This window comes from Camelus dromedarius, chromosome X (genome assembly GCF_036321535.1).
Source record: "Camelus dromedarius isolate mCamDro1 chromosome X, mCamDro1.pat, whole genome shotgun sequence".
Taxonomy (NCBI): domain Eukaryota; kingdom Metazoa; phylum Chordata; class Mammalia; order Artiodactyla; family Camelidae; genus Camelus; species Camelus dromedarius.
Genome location: NC_087472.1, coordinates 91552974 through 91567931, shown reverse-complemented (window position 1 = coordinate 91567931; position 14958 = coordinate 91552974). Strand labels below are relative to the sequence as shown.

The window sequence follows — 14958 nt, the reverse complement described above, 5'->3', positions numbered from 1 at the left end:
CAGTCTTCCACACAGCTGATGAGAGTGTAAATGAAGGTAGAGCCAAATCAACCTACAAAGATAACTTTTGTTTACGTTGGCTAGGTTCTTTGTATTTTTTGAAGTCTTGCTAAAACCCTGATGAACCTTTTTGCAATTAAGTTAGTGGTTAACACTTCAACATTATAAGATTACAAATTTGATGTTGGTAGGCTCAGTGGAGAGAGTGGCTAAACTTGTGTAGTGTATTCGTGTAGGACCCTCATCTTTCCTTAAAGATGTCCTAAGCTGTGTTCCCAGTAGGCAAATTTTTTCCTTCTCGATGAAACAGTATGGAACTGAGGATTTTCTGCCTGTCTGTAACTACAGTTTTTCTTTAATTGAATACAAAATTACTATGCCATGTAAAAATAATAAGAAAGTTTATTTTACACTATTTGACACTCTTCTGCCCCCTGTTCCTCGTGTGTGCTTCACATTGATCTGCACTTGTGTGGCCCGCATGCCTTCATAACTTGGCACAGAGCATTTCCAGCATCATGTCATCCATGCTGACAGTGCCAATGATGGGCCTGAAGAACAGTTCCGCAAGGACGTTGGCGTTGATGAATCTCAGCAGGAAGAGAGCGCTGTTCAGTTCGGCGAATCTGGCCTGATGCTCCCTGTGTGTCATCCGGATATGTTCACTAAGTATCTGCTGAGTTCCCCACTGGAGTCCCTGGATGTACTTCACGCACTGCAGGCCTGGCAGGTCTGGAGGAGAAAAAGGGAGAAAAAGCTCTTCAGTAGAAACAGCTCATGCAGAACCCTTTGCTAACTTTTTAAGTATATCCGTTCTGCCCCTCCCCAAATTAGAAAAGCTTTCAAGCTTCCAGGTGAGAAGTTCTTTCGACAACAAGGATAAAGTACCAAACCAGTTGGGAGTGTTCAGCAGCAACGCTTCCAAGAAAGACACCTCATGTAATTATTCTTATTTAATATTTACTATGTTTGTATTCTCACAATTAAAAACTGCCGGCCCTGAGCCAACAAATGCATGCTTAATTCGATTATGACAGTGGAGTACAGCTTAATGAATCACTGCTCCAGTTCACTATCTGTGCAAGTATGAAGAAATCAGAATTATTTCAAGAAGTGAGCACTTTACGTTTTACCTATGGGAAACAAGCCTTGGTATAATGGCAAGAGGTTTTCCAGATGACAGGTATTTTGCCATTCACAGCCACCAACTGTGACTGAGGAGTCTCATTTTAACTATTGGCTGCAGGCTGATTTTAGAGTCCCATAATAAGTTGAGAGATAACACTGGCCACTTAGCTCGTTGTACCATGATTTCTGTATTGGGGAAGGTTTAAAGAAAACAGTGATTCTAATGAGCCTTCCAAAAGGCTTTTTTAAAAAATAGTTTAAAGTAAGCCAACTTTGAAAGCACTGTCTGAACAGCCATTAAAGGGTTAAAAGGTAAGTGTGAAAACATGGGCTGCAACATGGTACAAAAGTAACTTTTCAAATAGTGAATGCATGACCTTCTTGCAGTACAGTGTGATACCCAAGAAAAACGGAATGAAATACAATGCAGGGAAGATTAAATGCCTGTAAGTTTTATAAAGAAGGTAGTAAGAGGAGGCTGCTTTTAAAAGTCCTTGATCTTCCATGATAGTAATATCACTGTAAAATTCTTTACCTTGTATTTAAGTAATTACCAATTTACCATTCTGTTTAAATGATGTTGATGATTATAGTCATCTTCATTCTCTTTTTCTACCACATTCAACAGAAAAGTTTTAAAAGCACCATGCTAATCGTCATAGAGTAACAGAACCCGCCAGTGTTCTTTAAAAAAAAAATGGCAATAGGCAAGTCATTTCTATAATAGGCCAATATCAGATCTGATCAATGAGAACAAAGTATAACATCTCTTATCCATATTCCAATTCTGATTACCCTAGTCCATGCATTAACATCCCCAACTACCTAGAGCTCATTTTCCAGGCTTAAGACTCAATTTTATTGTGCTTGGATTCCATTAATGAGGATAAGGCAAGGCTTGCATGAAACCACCAGAAATCAGAAGCTCTGCCAGGTCTAGATTCATGGCTTATTAAAACTTAATCTTGTGAGCTCCACTTTTCTCTGCTTTCATACCATATCCTCCCTTTTCCATCACCCCCTAAAGTGGCTCCCCCACCCCCAAAAAAGACTTGCCTTCAAAGTAAATTCGGGAAAAAGAAAAGACGGATGGACTCCGTGGGGATGGGAGGGAAATGTTTAAACATAAAGACCAGCGGATACAAGACAATAAACAGTAAAGAAAGGCCACACATTTAGCAGGTATTACTTTTTTTTTTTCCAAATGCAGGTGCATTTGTGTTTAAAATATACCCAGCTTAGCTGGTTAAACTTATTGAGAGAGAACTCAGAAAAGCAGAGTGAGAATAAGGGATGCAAAACAGGGTGGAGGAAAAGAGGGAAACTAGTGGAATGTCACCTTCTGAAAGCCAAGCCCTTGTCTTTTTATTACAGAAGAACAAAGCACACGGCAGATGTCTAATAACACAGCTGAAGGAGTGAGAAAACACTTCCAGATGATCTTAGGAACCACCTGAGGCACTTCTTATGAATGTTGATTTGCAGACCCTACATCAGAGCTACTGAATCAGAACTTCTAGGGGAGGGGGCTGGAAACTTAGAACAAGCCCCTCTAAGTGTTTTCTATGCACAGGCAAGATGGAAAACAATGATATAAGCATAGGGTGACCTATAATCACTGGAGTGAGCTGAAGTCTCTAGGTCCTGAAATGTGAGGTCTGAATGAATTATCCCACTGAATACTGCTCTATACTCCTTCAAAAATTCTAGTCAGGAGGCAAGGACATAACCCCAAGTCTCCTGGTGTCAGGAGGAAAGGATCTGGAGGGAGCATTATAAAAAACGATCCCAACTCAAGCTGCCTGGAAACTTCCTGCCGACTTGTGATCCTTTTTGGAGGATGTTGGTTGAAGATGACTCTAGTAGTAGGACACACTAGAGACAAGGTGCTGGGCTGTCCAGAGAGATGTTCTCCAATGATTTGGTTGCACTGTGTGGGCCAGAGTGTCCAGCACCCAACAGACAACCTGAAAGTATGGTGCCACCGGCATCCCCTTGGGCCCAGAAGACAGGAGACCCATGCTCCACAACTCACCGGCCATTTGTTTTGGGGAAGGTCACTTGGGACTAGATGACCTAACCTGCCAATGGGGTGATGGGAGGGTTAAGTGCAGAGGGGATTGACTAGGAGGTCTCTAAGGTATCTTCAAGCTCTGAAGTAGTGCACCTGCTTGCAGTCCCTAACATGTCTTTTCCTACCATTTTGCCAGCCTGATATTCAGACAGTTGGAAGATGAGACAGCCCAGCTGCTTAAGACCATTAAAATGACCATACAAAGGCAGACCCATGAAACATTAAGTCTAGTGTCCTGCTGGACAGTGTCCCCAGGGGATGGTCTCTCTATGGGTCCTTAATAAATACTACATTTCTTGCCAGCCTTAATAGACCTCCTCCAACAAAAAGTTTCTAGTAAATTTCCAAACTGGGCTTCAGAAAGGAATTTTGCAGAATTTGCCGCAAACACAAACTTTTAAAAAAATAAAGCTATGCTCCTGGATTTAAAAGATTAGAGGAGAGGAAAGGAACAGCCATGTCCCTTGACAGCACAAACTTTTCTATATTAATAGGTTCAGAGAGAGAAGTGCAAACCTCAACAAACAAACCCCCTCCTCTTGGCTGGGGTTCTGGCAGCAGCCCACCCTTGAGAAGGTTTCTGTAACTCCCCCAACTCTGCTAAGTTAGTCGCGATTCTTTCCTTATGCCCCTTACATTCCCCTGTCAACTGAAAAGTCTTAAGTGTCTTTGCCCCGGGTCGGTACTACCCAATGCTTTTCTGAACAGGGAGAAGTCAGAGCCCAAGGCCGGCATTCTTACCCGGGTTAAACAGCACGGTCCCCTTGAGGTAGGCGTACTCCTTGGTACTGATGTCCAGGCTCCAGCACTTTGCAAGGAAGCCCTTGATTGCCTGGACCTCGGCGGCCGACGGCAAATGCTCGGTCTTGGGCGGCGACACGAGCTGTGGCTGCAGCGTGGGCTGGGACGGCGGCTCGTCGCCCGTGGTCTCCTGCCGCCTGGTGGTGAGGATCCTCTGCAGCAGGCTGGTCTCCGAGGTCTCCACCGTCTCAAAGTTCAGGCGGTCCTGGGCCAGCTCGAGCATGAGTAGCGGCGCCCAGCAGCTGCGCACCAGCACCAGCTGCTGGTCCAAGGGCAGCACCTGGAAGCAGGGCAAGTACTTGACGAAGCGCAGCGTCTTCAACAGGCCTGCCGAGGCTGCCTCGCAAACCACCTGTGGGCTCTTGAGGGCCACCCGCCGCTGCGCTCCACACGAGGGATCCCACCAAGGGGCCCCCGGCTGCTCTTCTGGAGCCACGTGCGTTTGCTTTGCGCTTGCGGGCATGTTGCAGAGGATGCCCGCTTGCCGCGGGTGGTCTTCCCCGCAAAAGCAGCAGCGGTACAGGAGCGCCATGGCCCGCCCGGCCGGCAACTCCTCTCTGCCCCCCAGCCTCTGAGCGCAGTAAGAGCGGTCCCACCACGCGCTCCCTGGCCGCGCCTCGGGAGCTTCAGGAGCCACGTGCGTTTGCTTTGCGCTGGTGAGCAAGCTGTACAGGATGCTGCCCTGCCGTGGGTGGTCTTCACCGCAAAAGCAGCAGCGGTACAGGAGCACCGTGGTCCGCCCACCCGGGAGTCCCTCTCTGCCCAACGGAGGCTCCGCGCCACACGAACAGCCCCAGCACGCACCCCCCAGTTGTGCCTCGGGCGCTTCTGGAGTCTCTTGCGTTTGCTTTGCGCTTGTGAGCATGTTGTAGAGGATGCTGCCCTGCCGCGGGTGGTCTTCACCACAAAAGCAGCAGCGGTACAGGAGCGCCACTGCCCGTCCATCCGGCAGCCCCTCTCTGCCCACTGGGGGCTCGGCGCCACACGAGCAGCCCCAGCATGCACCCCCCAGCCGTGTGTCGGGCGCCACCGGGGTCGCGTGCGTTTGCTTGGCGCTCATGAGCATGTTGTAGAGGATGCTGCCCTGCCACTGGTGGTCCTCGCCCGCCATGGCCCGCGGTTCCCGTAGCTCGGCTCTGTCCAGTGGCCGCCGCCCGCGCGATCTATTTATACCGAGCGCTCACGCACGCGCGTCCGCCGTCCCCGCCTGGGCAAGAGCTTGGAGGGCGGCGCGGCGCTCGGGTGTGTTCGCCCGTCACCCCGGTGGTTCAAAAGGGGCAGATGCTCCTTAAAGGCTGAAAACGAAAGAGGAATGGAGGCGGGGGAGCTCCGGGACACTTCCCTCCTTCCTGTCATTACCCTTCCCGGCCTCAGGAAGACGAGAGCAGAGCGCAGGGAGCAGGTATTTTAGGGCATTGTTCCAACCCTTTCCATCGAACCCCGGCGTCTGATGTGCTCTCTTTATTGGAAAGGAAGGGGTACTGAAAAGGGGGAAAAATCATTTCTGTGCCATCTTGGCAAACTTTCATTTAATGTTCAAACTTTGTATGATATATTTTGTATATGTATCCATTTTCAGGGACCTTGAAAAATATAGACCGTGGACCAGCCGTATCATATGGGAACTTGGTAGATGTGCCCAATCTCAGGCCCCAGCCAGACCCTGTAACTCTGAATCTGCATTTTAACGAAGTTCCCAAAGGATTTGCATGCATCTTAAATTTTGAAAAGCATTGGTCTAAGAATGCTATCATAAGCTTTTTGTTTAATTCAGTTAATATTTATGAGCACCCACTCTGTCCAAAATGCCATGTTAGAAAGCTGAGGGGCAGGACCAGGTTATACAAGTGGCTAATATTTGAGAATATAGTAATCACAAGGGGCTAAAAGGTTGCTACAGTGAGAATTCTGGATTCCTCTAGAGATATTACATTGGGTAGATGTGCAGTTAACTTTTTTCTTCTCCCACCTTTCTTAAGCAAATAGTGAGAAATACAGGTTTCAAGAAGCCTGGATTGTTTGTTCCTCTCTTTCCACAGAGCCTCTTTCCTTGAGTTCCATACAGGCACTGAGATCAGTGGGTATCTCCACATCACCACCTGCCCCTTGTTTAACTAGCTGATTGTTTCACCAACCATCTGGTTAACTTCACATCACAACCCTTAAGTCCTCAAATTCCTCATCTCTCAAATGGGGGGTTTATTTAGTGATCTCTTGGGTTCATGACTGAAGACAATTTGCAGGGAAGGGGACTGGTATATACCAGCTGGTATAGTATCCCCTTTCTCTCTTTTTTAAGTTTCTCTGAGACCTGGAATTCTGAGCATAGGAGGAAAAGCTAGGAGACACTTATTTTGCATTCAACCTGAAATTTTATTCTGCCTATGAGAGGCCCTATAACACAGTGCTTTAATCTCCCCACTGGCACCAGATTGCCTTGATTTTAATTCTGGCCCTGACTCTGCGTAGCTCCATGGCCTTGAGCAATGTATTAGTTTCCTCTTGCTGCTGTAACAAATTACCACAAATTTAGTTGGCTTAAGGGAATACAGATTTATTGTGTTGTAGTTCCGGAGGCCAGAAGTCTGAAATCAGTTTCACTGGGCTAAAATCAAGGTGACATTCCTTCTGGAGGCCCTAGGGGAGAATCTGTTTCCTTGTCTTTTCCTGTTTCTTGAAGCTACTGGGCATTCCTTGGCTCCTGGCCACATCACTGCTACCTCTGCTTCCATCTCCTTTCTGACTCTTAGAAGGATCGTTATACATACATTGGGCAAACCCATATAATCCAAAATAATCTCTCCATCTCAAAATTCTTAAATTACATCTTCAAAGTACCTTCTACCATGTAAGATAACATATTCACAAGTTCTGAGGATTAGGATATGGACATCATTGGAGGACATTATTTAGCCTTTCACGGGACGGCTACTTAAGCCACCTGTGCCTCAGGTTCCTTATCTGTAAAATGTGGACAATAGTCTCTGTGAAGTAATCCTCATAGGTGAGTTAATTCATATAAAATGCTTGTTTGGTACATGATAAGTGTTGGATGTGTCAACCATTATTCCCCTCCCCTTTTTAAGATAACGTTGAATAACTTCAGGGTTAGGTAATACTACCCCTGCACCACTATTATCCTCTCTCTCCTAGGGAAGTCCACCTTCACTCTCCACACCAAAGCTGTCTCATTTTTTCTACATGTCCACATTTCTTGGCTCAGATTCACAGCACTGGATGGGCCACATGGTCCACAATGATAATCTGTATTGGAAATGTTACCGCATTGTCCATTTCATTTGCTATTTCCAATATTCAAGCTACTGTTTGGGGGTATTGTTCTTGCTGCTTGAGCGATCTTACTGCTTGCTGACCCCACCAACCAGCCTCGTTGAAAAACCTGGCCTACATCCGTCCCCTCCGTAAATTGCCAGCGCTAGTTACTTTTTACCCAATTTTATTTCCTTCCTAATGCTTATCAGAAGCTGAAACGATTGATTGATTTAGTTACTTGATGCTTGTTGATTGTTTCTTCTCCCTAGTATAAAAATCCCTTGAGGGCAAGGAATTAGCCAAGCTGGATCCCAGCAACTAGAACAAGGTCTGGCATACAGGTGGTGCTTAAAAATATATTTGTTGGCCAACTGTACCTTTAGAGAAAGAAGAGAAGGCTTTAGCTCCTACTCTCAACACAGAGAGTAAGGATTCCCACACAGTTGTTGCTGCACTGAGCCTGGAGGGAGGAGAAGTTGGGAGGCCCCATTGGACTCAGCTTTCTGGAGGTCTTTGTATATGTGTGTGTCTGTATCTACACAGAGTGCTACAGATGCTGTGATAAAGTAACAAGACAACTGAGTTAATAGTCAAAAGTCATGGCTCTGAATTCGGGCCCTTCCACTCTAAAGATATAACATTGCATAAGTATTTAACTTCAGCCTTCACACTTGTGAAATGGGGAACAATTCTATAAACCAGTATTAATGTGTACAGCCTGTCCTCAGTCCTTCAAGGGTTTTCCTCATTTCTCAACATGGCTCTTTACAGAAATGTTTGCTGACTTCGTTGAAAATATAAAGCAACTTAATACTCATTAAGTTTAAAGCTACATAACTTTACACTCATTCACTTTCTAATGATTTAACATTGAGCATAGCATTTAACATTACATTAGCCTTTTCAGCTATGAAATGAGAAAAAATACTATAAACTATTTTAATATGTGTACCCTAGCCATGTATAATTCCAGGGTTTTTCTAAAACTCTTTCATCTTACCAACTATATGTATAAATATATATTTAATCCTAGTAATTAAGCCCATTTTTTGTGACTTTAATCATTCCCACCTCACATGTGTTTGAAGCCTTTGGCTTTGACTTTCAGTCATTGTCTCAGATTGAAACTTCAGTGCAGTGCTGAGGACCATGAACCTGTAATACATTGGTTATAATTACTGTACTTTCCCAAGAGCAGTCTTCTGATTTTCTTATTTGTGCTTTTCTCGAGTTGTGATCTTCTATTCGCAACTCTGAAGGACTTTCTGGTTTCTTTGGATTGACTGTTTCTGGGGAGAGATTGCCTGTTTGTCCTTTACAAGTATTCATCCTTGGAAATGTCAGAAGAAAACCGACTTCATCTTTCCCATTTCAGTTTTTTTCCTTGAACAAATAGCTCCTGAGAAACAAAATCATCCAAACAAGTGCAGAGATTTGCACCAACTTCTGCCAGCCAACTGGTGGCTACAGGATGAGTGAAGACATAACCTTCTAAGGGAGCCACAGGCTTCTTCATTTGATTTGTTCTGTGTCCTCAGGCCACTGTGACAGCTAGACAAAAGGACACTCATCAACTGCACCTGTCATGTGCTGAGTTTGTCCACAACTGCAATTTGGATATTTACACTGAGTCATTGTTCAGTGACCTTGGTCAATTGGACACCTGTTCTGCAGAATCCATTATCTGTTCCAACTCAGAGTGGGAGTAAAGCTGCTCTGCTTGCCTGAATGCAACCTTCAACTTCAAAGTAATGCAATTTTCACTAAAAGATGGAGGAGTGAAGTGCAGGTGGGGATAAAGCTGGGTAAAATTGTGAAACTGACCTTTGCACAGCAAGCTGCTCTTGACCTGGGAGGGCATGGCGATCTGAAACCTGATATGAATTTTCAATCTGGTCTTAAAGGAGTTGGAATGCCTCAGAATTCAATTCCTTCTGTAAACAGGTGGCAGGGAGTAGCACTAGTGTTTACCTTACTTTTCAGTGTAAATATTGGGTAAACACTATTGTAGAAAAATAGTGGCTGATAAAATCCAAGAGATAGCCTCCCTCCTATTCCTTTCCAAGACCTAGAATATTTAAAGCTCTATTTATGGAAGAATTAATAGGCTTTACTGCTGACTCATGAAACCTTTAAAGAAGATCAAGTCATCATTATGTATTTCCTTCAGATGAGCTACAAAAAAGGTAATTCGTTGCCTTGGGGGTCACATAGTTGCTGAGCTGAAATAATAACTACTCACGGTAATTCTGAAATGTTCTAAAATCAACTTTCCAGATCAAACAACTATTCCATTTAGAGAAAAACACTCTTCAAATCAATATAGTTTACTGCATCTGCCAATTTTGAATCTGTCTCAATACCAGATGGTGATCGGATTATCTAATCAATAATTCAATAATAAATTCAATTGACTGGCAGGCTTACAAAGGATTGCCTCATTGGTTGACAAGCTATTAAAATTGATTTGACTGGTCAATTGGAAAATTATTGCTCAATTGGTCTACAAAGCTATGTCCCCTAATGTTGACGGTATTTTTATTTACAGACTCTATCAGGATCTGGAACTGTTGTAATATCTCCCTTTCAAGAAATTGCTTTCTTTTCTCCTCCAACTTTTCCTAACAACTTCCCTCAATCATTGTATCTAGAGTGCCTTGTACATTCCCTGTCATATTAAGGGCACTCAACAAACACCCACTTGATGAGACAGAGTGAAAAGTTTCTTCCATGTCTACAAATCTTTTAACTTCACTGGACTGCCCAACCTTTCCTGTGACTGTGGGTTTTAACAATCTGGTGGAAAAACCCTAGGTCTCTTCTACTAAAATACCTGCTACCTGTTCTAACCGATCTGATTTCTAGCTTGATAATTTCGAAAATGAGAGTAAATATATTATCTCTTGTTTACTGCACAGAGTTGTTGAATGTATGAAATGATAATCCTACTTCACAAACATGAGTTACTAGTTAGACTGCAATTTCTTTAAGTCAGAAGCATCAGAGTTTGTGAAGTGATATACACCCAACTAAATCAAAGTTGTGCATTTGAAATTCTCTGTATGTATACATATAAAATGCATTTGAAATCAGGGATCCTACAGTTGATAATAAGTCATTCAAATTTGGAGTTAAATGCATCTAACATTAGTAGTGCTGTAAACCTAATTACTTTCTCTGAACTCACAATGACAAACATGAAAAACAAACAAATTAAAAAATATGTGAATGGATGGAGGTAAATTTCTTTGCAGCAGAGCCAAACGCTGGTGGTGAAGAAAACAAAAGCTTTTATGTCCAAACTGCTGTTTTTGCCATGATGGTCATGGCTAGATTATTAAAAAGAAGCTGCTTTAGCTTGAGTTCTCTGAAGCAGGGCACTAGACAAGGACTATATGCATGTCCTGGGGAGATGATCCCAGGAGGCAGTGGTGAGAGTGAAGGAAAAGTGAAGCTGGGAAGGAGGGGGAGCCAGAATCAAAGTGCATGACTGAGGTCACTGCTGTGACCAGCAGGAGTGATTTTACCAGGGCCTCCAGAGAAATATGCAGAATGCCTCTCGGAATTGCCCGCCCAAAGGAGGTGGCAGTGCGATTTATCCATTATTTCCATCTCCCAATGTTGAATGTTGCCACCAAGTTTCCACCAATATCCATGGTGTCACAAAATACAGGATAAAAGAAGCCGCAGCCTGCATGGAACCAACTGTCCACCCACCTGTGGTTGGGGTCAGAGGTACAGGCAAGAGGATACAGGACAGGGAAAAAGAGACCTCTGAGAGAGACGTTCATACCTCATCATCCTTAATTTGCTGCCTTGGGGTGAGTCCACTTGATGTGGGAATTGGTTGAGGTGAAACAATAACTATCTCAGCACTCTTCTGCTGAGCTTGTTCATCTTTGAAAATCATGTTACCATTGTGTCCCAAGATGTTCATTTCTTTAGATAAGTAAGGCTTGAACCGGGGAAGCAGGCAAGAACATTTACCCAGCAACTGGATAATAATTTGTCCTGACTGGGCCTTTATTCAACAGTGTTACCAGCCACTCTCAGAGATAGATTGAAAAGAAACCACACTATTCACCAGTAGAACAATACAGTTTCACTAGATGGCCAGAGCTTTCTGCAAAAGTAGGGCTTGTAGCGTTGTGTGTGTATTTGGGGTATTTCTAAGTATTTGGACGTTATCCACAGGTTCTTGAGATTTTTCAGTCTATCCAGAGAAGTTTAAACAAAACCAGAACCTTCACACAGGCTTTTTCTTGAGGCCTGAGGTGTGGCTGGATCCAGGTACTCAAACTACATTGCTAGGGCATATTTCTGGAGTCTTCTGACCTCTTTTTCCAATGTGAGTTACTCTTGATTCATATCCTGCAACCAACCCAGTATTCAGTTTTATCAGCTCTACCTTCGAAGCATATCTCAGATCTGACACTTTCCCATCACTAGCATCACTAGATCCTGGCTCAAACCACCATCTTTTCTGACTTCAACTTCTTTACTAATCTCCTCACTGATCTGCTTCCATCCATTCTCTGCCTACAACTAGTTTTCCAAGCAAAGAATGATTCTTAAAGATAAGTGAGATTGTGTACCTTTCTATCACATTTAGAAAAGTCTAATGGTATAGTCCTCTTTATAAAATCTTACAGGACCTGGCCCTGGCTCTCTCTCCAGCTCCTGTCCCTCACTTGTGTGCTCCAGCTACATGGCTCCCTTGATATTCAACCTTCAAACCTGCAGCTTCCCTCATCTGGACTGTTCCATCTCCTCTTGCAGATAATCACATGGTTCATTTTTTAACTTCCATTAGGCTTTTCTCAAATGTCATGTCCTCAAAGAGGCCCTCCCTGCCTGACCTAAAATGTCCAAAATAGCACCACTTGCCACTCTTTATCCCTGTTACTTGCTTTACTTTTCTTCTTGCACCTTTTCTATCTACAGCCATAGCTATTTGTTTATTCTTTGCTTCTCCCACGAAAACATACATTCTATGAGAGTAGAGACCGAGGCATTCACTGCTATGTCCCAAGTGCCAAGAGCAGTGCCTGGAACATGATAAGTGATGAATGATGTGGACTGGTTCCTCTTCAGATCTGCTGTACCTGACTGCCTGTCTGGAATTTCTTTTCATTCTCCTGTTGACTGAGCAAGCCACTCCATGGACAGTTCCTTAATTCATCACCTGAACATCTCTTCAGCAACCCACTCCTGCTCCCAATGTCTGCTCTCTCTGCTTTGAGAGCCTCTCTCAGGGCTCTGACAGGTGGAAAATGCCAGCCTTCTCAGTAGCTTTGGTCTGTATGTTTTCTGGGTCATGTTTTCCTCTGCCCTGGTTTATCTATCAGTGTGACTATGTCTCCTTTCCATATTCCAAAAATCTTTCCAAATCTCTGTCCCATAGATTGTTCCCTTCTCAAAGCTGTAGTGGATTTCTCTCATCTGTATCATTTACTTTGTCATTTCAGTAGGACTCTGTGAGGAAAGGTAACTGTCTGTGTTCCACCTGATACCTTGAGCCACAAGCTTTTGGTTAACAGTTTGTTAAGCATGAAACTGTTAGGACTGAGTGTGCGTGTGTGTGTTTCTTTAGAAATTGTATAATGCGAGGGAGTATTCCAGGGACTTAGCCAAAAATCTTCAAAATATAATTTGACACTTCTCTGGTATCTAGAACTGTATATGTGAGTGAAGTAACTTTTTAAACATTCTGTTTATATATTATTGAGGTATAGTTGATTTACAATACTATAGTAATTTCAAATGTACAGCATAGTGATTCAATACTTTTATAGATTATACTCCATTTAAAGGTATTACACAGTACTGGCTATATTTCCCTGTGCTGTAAAACATATCCTTGTTTCTTACTTATTTTATATATAATAATTTGTATCTCTTAGTACCCTACCCCTATCTTGCCCCTCCTCCCTTCCCTGTCCCCAGTGGTAACCAGTAGTTTGGTCTCTATATCTGTCTGTTTCTGTTTTATTATATACATTCATTTGTATTATTTTTTGGATTCCACATATAAGTGATAACGTTGAGTATTTGTCTTTCTCTGACTTATTTCACTAGCATAATACCATCTAGGTCCATCCACATTGTTGCAAATGCAAGAATTTCATTCTTTTTATGGCTAAGTAATATTCTATTATATATATATATATTTATATGTACATGTATTCATTCATTCATCTGTTGATAGACACTTGGGTTGCTTCCATATCTTGGCTATTGTAAATAATGCTGCTATGAACATTGGGGTGCATGTATCTTTTAGAGTTAGTGTTTTCCTTTTTTCAGATGTATACCCAGGAGTGGAATTGCTGGATCATCTGATAGTTCTATTTTTAGTTTTTTTCAGAAACTTCCATACTGTTTTCCACAGTGGCTGCACAACTTTACATTTCCACCAACAGTGGGAAAATTACTTACTAAGGACCAGATCCCACTCCCATAGATTCTGATTTAATTAGTATGAGGCATGACCTGCACATAGAGAGTTTGAAAAACTCCCCAGGTAATTCTAATGAGTAGCTAAGTTTAAGAATAATTGATCTTAAAAATAAAACCCAACATCATATTCATTATGTAAAAAAATAGTAGTAGTCATAGTAATATTTGGGGATAATAAAGTCTTCAGAAAGCAAACATGGAAACTATAAGTAATGAAAACATTCTGTCCCATTATCACATTAACACTGATCAGTATCAGATTACCAGGTGATAAAGGGATGGGATAGAAGTGGCGGAGAAGGGTAGGACTTGAAACATGGGGTGAAGCATAGTAACCTAGACCCTGGAAAGTACATGGTCTTCAACAGTGAGGGTGTAGTACCTATACTAGTGTGATTAGCAAGAGGTCAGCATCATTCACGTTTAGAAAATTGGGACCTCAGGAAACCACAAGTTCTTCTCTTGTGCTTTGCTGCCCTGGTGAGAGCACTGATATATGCACCTGACATCTAAGGAGTTCATAAGAAGAAAGGGGGAAAGCCAAATATTATCACTGCCTCAGCTTGAGTCCACATAATCTCTTGTATAGCACCAATCTCCTAACTGGCCTCCCTGCTTCCCATCATCCCACTATACTCTTCATCTTCCAAACTCTTCCAGAGTGGTCTTCCCAAAGTATATTTTTATCCTATCCACCTGTTGCTTGGAAAAAAAACCACTCCAAATGTATCAAATTACATGAAACATCACTTCCTTAGCAAAATGGGTCTGGAACTGAACTAAGATTTATTGAGCATTAGATACTGTGTTCTTCAAACAAAATCTATGAGGTAGGAGTTATTGATCCCATTGTACAGATTAAGAAGCTAATATCCTTTTCATGAGGAGAATATTTAATAACAGAGACAAAATTAGAATTCTGATCTGCCTAGATCGTCACTGTTTCCCTAGCATGTCATAGAAGACCCTTTGTAGTCTCACAACATTTGTGCATCCATTGTTCAACTTCCCCCCCGTTTTATAGATGCCCACACAGATATTATCCATCTCCAAAACACATGCTTTTTGCTATTCCTTTCAAAAGTAATTTCATCTATACTTTTTAACATGATACTTGTTTCTAGAATGCCCTCCTTTTAAAAAAGAGTCTTTGGACTCTTACATAGCCTTCCAAATTCAAATTCAGTGTTGTTTCCCACATGAAGTATTCCCCAAACCTTTTA

General features: G+C 42.8%; 1 protein-coding gene across 1 annotated transcript; it reads right to left on the bottom strand.

Moving 5' to 3' along the window:
- Window positions 1–384: 384 nt before the first annotated feature.
- Window positions 385–5146, bottom strand: NR0B1 (nuclear receptor subfamily 0 group B member 1). The gene is made up of 2 exons (XM_031446517.2): window positions 3944–5146; window positions 385–732 (listed from the first exon to the last, which is right to left on the bottom strand). Exons 1-2 carry the CDS (start codon window positions 5112–5114, stop codon window positions 488–490), a joined length of 1416 nt encoding a protein of 471 aa, XP_031302377.1. The 5' UTR covers window positions 5115–5146; the 3' UTR covers window positions 385–487.
- Window positions 5147–14958: the final 9812 nt, after the last annotated feature.